Raw genomic sequence first — 12,130 nt, 5'->3', positions numbered from 1 at the left:
AGATTCTTGGAAGAGGAATGGTCTTCGGCACACACTCAATTCACAAGAAGGGCGACGTCTCTTCTGCCTCATTGTCTTTATATGTATACTGAAATTGTGCCCCATAGCAGGGGTGTGCAAAAGGTAGATCTGGATCTTTGGGAGATCCGTGGGGACTTCGCAGTATATCAGCCAAGGATTCCGACATCCAATTGCATAACAAAAGCTGCAAAAAATGACCCTCCCCATAAATTGTACTAGTGAAATGGAAAACCATGGGGCCACCAGGAATTCTATTTCATGTGGAAGGCCTGTGTGAGCTCCCTGCTCTGGAACACAGTTCGCCAATCTCCTAGGGCTGCACTTGGCAGAAGATGGGTGCTGGTGAACAAGCCGTCTTTCATCTCAGATGCTGGCTTGCCATTTCTAATCTTCTAAGACTGAGAGCCTTCTCTCGTGTTTGACAACTGTTCCTTTGTTTTGCTTGCAGTATCTTCCAATGGAACCATGTCCTATCCTTGGAAGTTGAACGGAATCCGTTCTGGAAGTCCGTTCAGCTTGCAAAACGTTCAAAAACCAGTGTGGCTTGTGATTGGCTGCAGGAAGCTACGGAAGCCCTGCGAGATGTTTGGCTTCCAAAAATGGTTCAAAAACCGGAACACTCACTTCCGGGTTTCAATCATTCAGGAGCCAATTTGTTCAGGAGCCAAGGCATTCGAGATCCAAGGTACAACTGTATATAATTGCTAGAATGACACTCCCCTGTTGCACCTTCTCCCATTTTTTTTACTAAGGAGTTCACATACACAGTTAATACACTAGCCTCCACCATCCCGTGGCAAGCCTCTCCAGCTCAGAAGAAATGGAATCAATTAGCTGTACAAGGATCTCATTAGAGACGAGCTTTTTTGAAGCAGGGACACAAAAGCTACGGTCTGTGTCAACTGTAGTAAGACTGCCATCAAAGCACAGACAAAACGAGTGTTATCAAGAGTTTCAGCACCCTGTTGGCTCAAAGAGACATTTGGCTGCAGAATATCTGTCTGCTTTTCCAGAGGGTTTGGCTGCAAAGGTCAGCTCCACTAGGTAGATAGCTGCCAACAATTTGCTGTAGGCAAATCAACTCACCTTGCAGGAATGTGTGGGCCATCTTTGTAACCACGGAGAAAATTAAAAAAACACGTACCATGTTTAAAGACACACAGCAGTTTATTTCCTGCATCTGCTCCAAATTTCTATCTTTGGGTGGAAATACTGTCAGAGGAAGAATGCTTAGATGTCTCACTGACCCGATTCACTAAAGGCTGTTGCCATGTTCCAATGCAGTGGCAACTCCAGCAGCTGATAAGGTTACACCTGTGTGATTGGAGTCTCCTATCTTTCTCAGCCAGTGTGAGATTTCAATGCATACCAAAAGGGAAGCCTGAAAACCAGAGATACTCTGACCTGCGGAAGCAGGATTACTGCTAGCACATATGGAGCTATTTAGAAACAAGTCGGTCTAAAAGATCACTGTTGAAAAGTAAGCAAATTAAAATGCAACCCTCTGCATGAGGGATGGGGGACATTTTCCAGCACAAGGTCTAATGCATTTCCTTCTAGGCAGCCTTTCAGGAGCCACAACTTTGTGGAGCAACTCATATAAATGCTACTTTCACACAGCAGGCTTGTTTCTATATGCAAAGGCACACTTCCATCTCGAGCTTCTAGCCACCCGGGGAAGCAGGAGGCATTAGCAGACCTCAAGGACACGTTTCAGCCAAGGAAAAACATTCAAGGAGGGTGTGAAGCCAGGCCAGGAGGGGGTATGGTTGGGGAGTCCCAGGGCTTGGAGTATCACATCCAGACCCCCCCCCCAACCTGAGGTTCTCCACCCTGCCTCCACAGTAGCACGACCCACTGCTTTGGACTGAAGCCTGAATCCATTAATTTGAAGGTCCATTTGCACCTGAATGAAATAAGCCGGCAAAAGTATATCCAGGATTATTATGAGCCCGGCTTCGGCTGGGGAGGGCGGGATATAAAAAAAATTATTATTATTATTATTATTTATTGCATTTCTATATGGCCCTATACCCGCAGGTCTCAGGGCGGTTCACGGCATAAAACCACAACATAAAAACTCATAGCTGAATGTGCTCCAGACTCCAGAGGCAGCCAACGGAGATGGACTCTCCACCTCAAGGGATCCTGTGGTAGACCCAAACCAAGATGTAGCCTAAGGAAGAATTCTTTGCAGACCACCCAAATAAATGGTGCAAGAGACTCTGATTTTTGAGAGAGACCTGTGCAAAGGGCCCTTTTGGTGGTGCCAGTGGGCCCGGCTGAACATACCTGCCAAGGGTGGTAGCACTCTGAGCAGTGCTAGGTGGCTGGGTCTAGTCACTCCTCCACATTTCCAACAATCCTCAGGAGTAATGCCAGATTGGGGCATTGTGGGATATTAAAATGGTGGCTAGATCTGGCAGCCTGTCACTGCTTAGAATTCTGGGCCAGAAAAAACAACAGGGAAGTCCTAGACATGGGTCATCAGCAGTGGTCCCTGCAATGGTCCTGGCAGATGTCTGATGCTGACGCCAGCCTTTGAAACCTGGCTGTTTCTCTGAGGTTGGGAGTTTCAATGAGGAACCAGAATCCATAGCTTCATCATGTCTCCAATGGTCCAAGACTCTTCAGTCCTTTGTCAGTTCTCAGCAGAAGAGGCAGAGGAGCAGGTGGGGACTAATCAGTGATGCTACAGTTCCAGCCAGAGTGCTGCCTCTTCAAATTCTTGGATTTGTGACATGAAAAGCCCCAATACTGTGGCAAAGTCTCCCGGACAGGGAGAGCTACATCTGTATACCAACATGGTGGACATCCTTCCAAAACAGCTCAACCAAACATCTGCTCGTTGACCTACCTGGGTAGCTGTTGCTGGACTTGTGCTATAGATCAGCCTCTTCCACTTTGCAAAGTCACTTTGCTGCAGCAGGAGAGGGTGGAGGGATCCTGCTACACAACCATCACCCAACGGCTAGGGGATTTCTCTTGGTTACTGCCATCTTCTCGGCATGTTAGTGACGTCACCACTGCCTTAGTTACAAACGAATAAGTGTGCCTGAGGAGGATGTGTGCATGAGAGAGAATGCGAGGACAGAAACAGACAGAATCTCTCTGAATTCTAGAGTTGTAAGCCCAGACCCATGGCATCTGTTTTGTTTTGTTTTGCAATGGGATACAGAACAGTTTCCCACCTTTTACCTTCTTTTATCTCTCCCGCCCTCTGCCTTTCTCACCCTATCACAGCAGATGCAGCAAACAGCTGCTTCTGTTTCCATGGGTCTTCCCAATGCCATTCGTGGAAAAGCACACATCCTGAATATAGGGAGTTACCTCTGTAGGAGACCCATTGCAGGTCCTCTGCTCAAACCAGAAACCTCCTGGTTTGAGCGGAGGGACTGATGCGTTGGTGCTGGCAGCAGTCCAACTTGTGCAGAAGAGGTTCAGAGGGTGGTTCCTTGAGCTTGGCCTCCATGGAGCCAGCTGCCAACACAGCCACTCTGTGCTAAAAATGAGCAGCAGTCAGCTTGAGTGGTGGGGCTACTATAGGTCACGTAAGCAGAGAAGACATGCCCCTCCCAAGCCTTGTCCCACTTCCCTTAAACTGTAAGTGGCCTTTTATTCTCACAGTTTAAATGATCTAATGTGGAGAGATGAGATCATGGAGGGACATGTGTCTGAGGAGACACATCCTCAGGGAGACTCATCCCATCCCTGCTTGAAGGAAAGCAGGCAGCAGATCTCAAGTTTCCTTCCTTCCAGCCTAATTCTCAAGCCCAGCTGGTGAAGGAGTTCGGAGATGCACAGTTCCCTAGTCTCTGCTGCCAACATCCAAAGGCAAGAAGCACACACAACCCTCATTCCCCATCATATTTCATTTGCGGGGAGATGTGTTTATATTTTGGGGCTTTAAAAAAAAGTATTTTGAGTTTTCTCTCTCTGCACCCCGTCTCCATGCCTGCGACACACTCAATTTTCAGAATGCAGTGAACGATGGAGAACACTGAAGCAGGGGAAGCAAGGATTTCCCAACACCAATCTAAGCCATGGAGGATGTTGAGAGCAGTCGTGCCAGATTAAGAAACATGCTTGCTCAGCTGAACTGGAAATCAGGCCACTATAGAGCATTGCACAGCAGGTTCCCTCCCTCAGTCATGACAGCTGGACTGTGAGGCGTGTGGGTAAGGGCCAGATCCAAATGGCTGTGCATCTGCTTTGCATGCAGAAGCTCCTGGGCTCAATCCTTGGCATCTCCAGGGAGGACTGAAAGAGAACCGTGTCTGAAAGCCCGATGACTAAGTTTTACCACTAGCCCCATTGAAATGTATGAGCATGACTAAGTGAGGTCCATTCCTTTCAGTTGCTCTGTCCTGAGTGCCACCCTACTGTATGTTCTCGCTGACTATGTGCTACTATGAGTGACACAGTTCGGGGGCTGGCTTTACTCTTGAGATATCTCTGCAATCAACAAGGGTGTCCGAATTTAAACAAACAACAAAAATAATACAGGCAATTTTCTCCGGTAATGAAACTGAACACCCCACCTGCCCGGCTTTCAGACAAATGGGCTATTTTCTCAAGGACAGCTTTCTTGCAGCACTTACCAGTGCCCTGGCAATGGGGTCCAAGAGCTTCTTAGCAAAGCTTGATAGCAACGTGTGAGTTTATACAGGCTGAAACACATTTTTTCACACAGCTAAATAGGCAATCATGGAGCAGGCCTTTGAGCCTTGCCAGCCTTTCAAATAAGTGGAAGAGTGACAGACAAGTTAATACAGTGGGCAGGAAGGCGTAGATCACAAAGACGAATGAAAGCCTTGAGATCACCGACTAGTATTCAATGTTAAATTGATAGTATGAACTGCTGCTTTAAATTAAGGAGACAAGTTGTGCCTATAAAGGAAGAAACAAACAAACCAACGCAGAAACGGCTTCTGAGCTTATAAGCCCATTCCACCAGCAATTCTGGCTGGATCTTCAGTTTTGCAAATTTTTGATGAGTGGCGATACAAAGGCTAAATGCGGAAACAGGAGGCAAGGCTTTTAGTATTCCAGGGTTCCTCGCATAGGAAAGCTCATCATCTTCCATCTTGCTCATGAAAATAGGGCTGTTGGCTGATGAGCCCAGAGAGCCGCCAGCTGCCTGAAATAGCCCTCCTCTCTTTTTGTATCTGGCAGCAAGGCAACTGTATTTTATAGATTGGCTGCTGATGGAAAGTCAAACCTGGTTAAATTCACAAAGCTTCCCGGAAAGAGAAAGATGACATAGGAAAGCCTGGCTGTTTGTTGGGAACCATTATAATTAAAGTAATATTTTACAAGCATTCGAGAACTCTGTAAAAAAGCAGCTTTAAAACTATATGGGGGGGGGGAACAATTCACGATGAGCAAACACTCTCATTTTAAAAGGGGGGGGGGAGATTATAAAGTGAGGCATATACATTGGAGTGCATGTACAAGTCGGGACGAAAGGATTGTGAAGAAGCCATAAATGCTTAGCCAAGCCTTTGAGCATTTAAAAGAAAATTAAACAAGGGCTGTCCTACTCTTGAGCTTCCATACTCTTCTCCTGTAGAGGATGCTGGCAAAAGGCAAATATGGATGCAGAAACAGGCCTACCGTAGCAATCCCTTCCCTTCTCCACCCTTCCCTGGGCATATTTTGCCTTGGAACTCATGGGCACCGAAAAGAATAGTACCAGCTTTGACATTTATCATATATGTCAGGTTATAGTCCCCTTCCTCCACGTTCTCTTTAATAAAAAGCCCCACAATTTCAAAACAGCTTTAGGATCAGGACAAGATGAAGTGTTGAGTCAATCTGATGGGCATTTCTTGCCCCAGCAGTACTTAAAATTCTAGCCGCTGCTGATGCAAGCAGTATTGTTGCTGCTGCTTTGAAGCATCCTTGCTAAGCTGTTTTGCTGGAATGCAGGAGTTTGTTCGGGAAAGAGAGAAAGAAGCTGCAATATCCAAAGCTAATTTTTCCGGTGGTCTGCTTAGTTTCCGTCCTGAGAGATTAAAATGAAAAGGAAAATATGGAAACTGTGCGGATGCATGGCGGGAGAGGGTGGGGAGGGGGCAAAGCGGTCAAGATAAACGCTGAAGGCAGAGTGCGCTCGCATTTCTACTTAGGTCTTTTTAAAGGAAAAGTTGCCGTTGTTAACAGTCTTTGCCAGTTTGTTTTTCAGTGCAGCAACGGAAGGAATGCTGTCATTCCATGGGAGGAGGCCTTTGTCCACAGAACACCGAATGTGACGACGCCACTTATCCGGCAGAGGCAGCACAGCAGCATTCGTGATCCTCACATCTGTGTTGCGTCTGGACCATTTCTCCTGGTCCGTGGCTACTGCTTGGGCATTGCGAAATCCCACGCCGTCTCCTGAGCACATTTCCACATGGCCCTCATGAGACGTGTAAACCCCATGTCTTTGGGCTTCTCCAAGCCCCTCATAAGTCTCTGCTTCATAATGGCAACAAACTCCTTGTTGCTTAGCTCTCCGTTCCCTGTTAGAAGAGGGGTGGGGAAAATCAGTTAAGACAATTTTTAAAAATGCTCCAAAAACCTCAGAAGGCATCAGGCAAAGAGCTCTGAGAGTAGAATTACTTTACGGCTCACCTACATTGGTTGGCTCCAGACTGTGAGAGGGATTCAAGCACACATACTGGAAAATTTAGGTTTGCAGAACTGAAGTGGATTAAAGCGCTCTCTCACCTTAGTGCAATAAATCCACTTTAAGAACAACAACACATGAATTTATTTATTTATTTATTTATTTGTTTATTTATTTTGCAGTTAGGAAAGCGAGAGGCAAATGCATGATTAGCAGGAGAAGTATAAACACAGCGCAAACAAATGAGGACAAATGGTCATATGGTCTCCTTGCAACTGAATCAGAATGAATATTCTTGTTGGATTCAACTGTGATGCAACTCAGCTTGCTTTATGGCTGATGGGGTTTGCATGGAGAAAAGGTAGACAGAGAGAGGGGAACCTCCAAGCTTCCTAGACTCTCTTTGACCTAACCTGTGATGAACTTCCTTCTGATGTTGATGCCTCTTAGGTTTGCTGACCTCACTTCCTGCTCCTCTCCTCTCCTTTCTTCTTCATCCCACCATGAGAAAGGAGACACCTTGTGTCTCTCTGCTGAGATCAATGACCAAGCACGGTTGCTTTGCACCTCCAACTTAGTTAAACAGAACTAGGAACTCTTTTACTTGTATATCCCATAATTAACTTAGCTTTCCTATTTTCCATGCTAAAAGTCTCAATGTGATTGTTTCGAAAGGTTAAGCATGCTCCTCCAAGGCATTCCAGATTTCTGCTGATGCATATAAATAGTGTATGTTTTCAGGTTTTAGGCCCAGGGTGTAAGCAGCTTCCCTAAGCATTGCACAAACGAGATGAGGATAGGAAAAGATAAGAAAGGCAGAACAAGTGCTTGACAGAGAATGGACATGATATTCTCTGTGTGTGCTTTGTTTAAGGAAATCAGGATGAATGCTCAATAAAGAGGTTGTCTGAAGGAGCCCGCTGACACTCATTAGTACCAGCCATTTATCACACTTTAACATGAATTTAATTGCACATCTTATTTGTGATGTTTGAACAAGCCACAGGGTGGGTGTAGCCCGTTCAAGCCTTCCTGGATTACAATGGAGGTTAAATGTGCACTGAAAGATTTGAACACTAGCAGAAATTTCATTTTGACTCAGGAAAGCTGCCTGTGCTGTCTTCACCTTGTTGCCTTGACCTTCTGGGCTAAAAAGATGGATTTTCCTGTTAGTTTGTGTCTTTATTCTCTTATGAAGATGACACTTTTCGGCTGTTGTGCAAATGTGCCGTTCTTGTAAACCACAGGCGAAAGAGAGAGAAAAAGGAGGGAATGTCTATTTAGAAGAACGACAAAAGAAAACTCCAATTCTCTTATCTCAAACCGTAGCCCAGAGACCATGATATAGGTAGACGTATGAGATACAGGTGTCACAAGGTGATTCAAGGAGACTCCAACCCTTTAAAAACTACAAAGAATTCAGATTTCACAGGCACTTTAATCAAGGCAATTCCCTATAGACATGGAAAAGATGTTATTCCACACAGCAGTTAAGGTGGAGCGAAGTTTTTGAAAACTTATATAGCTCACTGCCCCTACTGCAGGTAATTAAGCAGGTAATTACTGCATCAGAAGCCATGGCCAATTTACTCCCCTCGGCCTCATTTTCTAACTCCATTCAGAAGTGAAGATGCCATTTCTGACTAGGCTGAACTTGCCAGTAACTTAACTCACCTATGTCTCCATCTTAACTCTCCACAGAGCAAGGGATTACCCCCAGACACTCACAACATAAGCCTTTTTCACGTATTATGAAAATGAGTTGCCACATGAAAGGTGCGGGGAAATGGGAATGAGTTTGTGCTAGCTCTGTGCTCCTCCCTCTGTGTGTCCAATAACAAGTTTGAAAATAACTTCTACTCTTGTACGAGTATGATTCAGTTTATGGCTTTTCAAAAGACAGCATGCTGGGCCACACATTGGCACATCTATTGTAGCATTTACTGCCCACCAGAAGTTAACAGTTTCTGCAGCCTTTTTGGACAAGTCCAGTTATTTGTTTTTACGGACAGACCTGGTTCACTGAGCCTGTAACTTAGTGCTGCTCTGCTATCTTAGCCAGATATAAACTCTGTTAGCAGTGCAGATCCATGTATATCCTCAGGTAAGCATCTTTCCATTGCCAGTCTGATGCTTATGTCCTTTTAAATGTGTTTGTGGAAGGTTTGTTATTGTTTTTATTATATATTGCGTATTCCCATTTTGTATTTTTTTGTTGAGAGCTGCCCTGTGATCTTTGGATGAAGGGTGGTATACAAATTTAATAAATAATAATAAAGTAACAATGATAATTTCAGCAGAATGAATCAGTAAACCAAATCCCACACACCTTGATTGGAGGGTTTGGCAGACCTGCTATCGAGACCATTGGGCCATGCTCTGACAGTTTCCCCAAGACGTGTGTACTCACAGTACAAAGGAAAAGGTACACCTTATTTCGGGTGTAGCATGGGAGCAGAAAAAAACCTTTCCTATGGTATTATGGCCCAGGTGGGTTTCTACACAGCCAGTGTCAGGCAAGTTTTTATAACTGAAATTCCTTTTGTGTAAGCAGGTGGCACTGTGGTCTAAATCACAGAGCCTAGGGCTTACAGATCAGGAGGTCGGTGGTTTGAATCCCCGTGACGGGGTGAGCTTCCGTTGCTCGGTCCCTGCTCCTGCCAACCTAGCAGTTTGAAAGCACAAAGTGGAAGTAGATAAATAGGTACCGCTCCGGCGGGAAGGTAAACGGTGTTTCCATGTGCTGCTCTGGTTTGCCAGAGCAAACCAGTCATGCTGGCCCCATGACCCGGAAGCTGTATGCCGTCTCCCTCGGCCAATAAAGCGAGATGAGCGCTGCAACCCCAGAGTTGGTCACGACTGGACCTAATGGTCAGGGGGTGCCTTTACCTTTCAGTTCTTCCTAGGCTTTTATTTGAACACTGGAATGGCTGGAAATAATGTTCTTCCACCTTAAGACCAAAATGTGACTGGGAAGGCAGTCTAAAATTAAGTTAAGGGGTGTTATTTCCAAAGCTTGGGGAAGAGGAAAGAAAGATGAAAGAAGAGTGAGAGAAGATGATATTTGAGTTCTTTAGCCTTCCAAACATTGCAAGCAGAAATACAGAAAAGGATGCTAAGCCAAGTAAAGGTGTTGGAGGTGATTAAACCAGGCACAGTAATACGAGGAAGCATCATCTTGCATGTATATTACATTACACTTGACCTGTTTGAACAAGGCTAGAATTCTTGTCTTGGACAGAGTTCCACAGATTGTTAATGCCTTGTTTGTAAGTTGATTGCCTGCTTAGATCTAGGTAGCTTTTCCCTAGTCCTCAACCACAATGGGAACGCTGCCTGCTTCAGAACAGGGCAAGGCTAATAATATACAAGGGTATTTTGGGAGGGAATGATCATTCTTAACATACAAAACAGGCATCCCTATTTCCATTCCTTTCTGAAAATCCCTGCCTCTATAGAACTCCTTAAAGCTGAACTTTCTAAACAAAAATAATTCTTTAGTTCAGTGCAAGCAGTCCTTTTCATAACTGAGATAAAACCTTTAAAAAGCAATTACAGGGAGTTGGGATTAAAGGCAACACACACACAATGAAACTGTGGGCTCTTTATGAAATTGTAATTTTCTTCTTCCTACAGCACCTATGTAAATGCATGCTATGCAGCGCTGCCTCTTGAACATGCAAGAACAAACAAGTTGAAAACAGGAGTCTGCAGGAGAGCTTTCAAATGAAAAGTGCCAACACAACAATGGTGACAGTTTATTAAAATGGAAGATGGGAAAGTGCAGAAGCTTTAGCAGGAGGGATACAACGGGCAGCATGTGTTAATTTCAGTCATCTCCAGGGCTGGGAATTTAAGGTTTACTTGCTGAAGATTGTAATGGGGAAGAGTCAATATTTCTCATTCTGAGAAGGGAATGTCACCAACAAGACAAGACACATTATGCATTGCCTTTGACTGCTCCACTGCCTTTGAAATCCCACTCCAATTTCCTATCACTTTTGCAGGCATGTTTGCTTCCCCCAGAACTCTTGACAAGGAAAGAAGAGACAATTTGTGCCAGCTCTAATCCTGGTGTCTTTTGCTTATCACCTGGAGTCTCACCTAAGAGAGTTTCTGTCTCTTCCAAATTATTTCTTAGCAGCAAACGGTCCCCTTGCTCACTCTGCACATAAGTCAAGGAAGGCATGATGGAAAGGAGCATTTCGGAGACCATTCAAAGAAGCTCAGCCCTTTAGGATCAACTTTCAAATCACCTTCTGCAGCATCTCTTAAAACCTTTACTGCTCACTCAGTCCTCCTCTCAAGGTAGTTTCAACATAATCCGTTTATTCTATTTGTACTGGGAATCCCAGACCTTTCTTGAAGATTTCAGCTTCTGTCACAGGGAAGCTAAAGCTACATCTCTCTTTCAAAGGATGATCCTCTCAAAAGGATCTTCCACCCCCTTGCCCTCAGCATACCTTCTCCAGCTTACAAACGTGGCAGAAGTAAGAAATAGCTCCGGATTCAGAAGCCAAAGAAAAATATAAAAACTGTTATTGCTGGACCAGGTTAAAGGTCAGACGAGTGATCCCTGGCAAACTCTCAAACTAAGCAGGATGGCTGCAGCCACCTCATTTGTCCCGGTCCATAGTATACTACCTTTTGGCATTGTCAACTATTATGCCTAATGGACACTGATGGACCTACGCAAACATATGTCCCTACTTCTAATAAGCTATAGGAAATTGCCCAGAACCTCCTGGATATCTTCCTGGAAGGTCCCACAAGCCTTCTTTTTAGTAATGGCTAGTGCATACAGGGACTGATGGAGAAGGCAGAGGGACCAACAGTAGCCAGCTCCTTCTAGTTTTGCTCCCATTCTCCTCTGTGCTGAGTTTTACAAGGATGTCAGGGACTGGCAGGACATTGATGAGTGCGCACCGGGGGAAGGGAGTCTGGAGTCTGACTTGGGAGAGGGGGCCAGTGATTTGTGGGGAACTGTACCAGCCAGGAGGCAAGAGTCGGAGGCAGGGGAAGCTTCAAAGCTGGAGGAAGAGGCAGGCCACGGAAGTGAAGGCCAGATGCTTCCCCGTTCTCCCATGCACCACTGTCTTCCTGAAGTAGGAAGAACAGAGGCAAGCTTCCATGCAGCTGCAGCATCCAGCTACGTGTGCGCAGCCTGTTGGGGGAAGGTACATAAACTGGTGGAGGGGGAGTGGCCCCCAGCTGCTGCAGCTGCTCCATAGAGAGTGCACTGGGAAGAGCTGCCTAGATGCTAGATTAGTGAGTGTAGGTCTCCAGAGCTGTAGAAACGACTGTGTTATTTTGGACAATAGAGAGTTAGCTCCCTGCTGTGTGCATTCCTTGGAAGGAAAGCACCCCTGACAAAGGGCAACATGGAGACTGAGAAACCTGACAGCCAGTGTCACCCTTTGGACTAATTGTAAGGAAGTAAGTAAGTAAGGAAGGAAGGAAGGAAGGAAGGAAGCAGGCAGGTGGGGGTTGGCTGAGGGC

General features: G+C 45.4%; 1 protein-coding gene across 1 annotated transcript in view; it reads right to left on the bottom strand.

Moving 5' to 3' along the window:
- Nucleotides 1–5,298: 5,298 nt before the first annotated feature.
- MICU1 (mitochondrial calcium uptake 1) overlaps nucleotides 5,299–12,130 on the bottom strand; it is a 124,458-nt gene continuing 117,626 nt past the window's right edge. Inside the window, exon 11 of the mRNA XM_081189861.1 lies at nucleotides 5,299–6,524. Coding sequence (XP_081045987.1) covers nucleotides 6,364–6,524 — 161 coding nt within the window. The 3' untranslated portion in view covers nucleotides 5,299–6,363. The remainder of the gene's footprint in view (nucleotides 6,525–12,130) is intronic.

The sequence above is a fragment of the Podarcis bocagei genome (assembly GCF_964188305.1).
Source record: "Podarcis bocagei genome assembly, chromosome: 4".
NCBI lineage: Eukaryota > Metazoa > Chordata > Lepidosauria > Squamata > Lacertidae > Podarcis > Podarcis bocagei.
The sequence above is the reverse complement of the archived record's forward strand: the minus strand, read 5'-3'. Positions and strand labels throughout refer to the sequence as shown.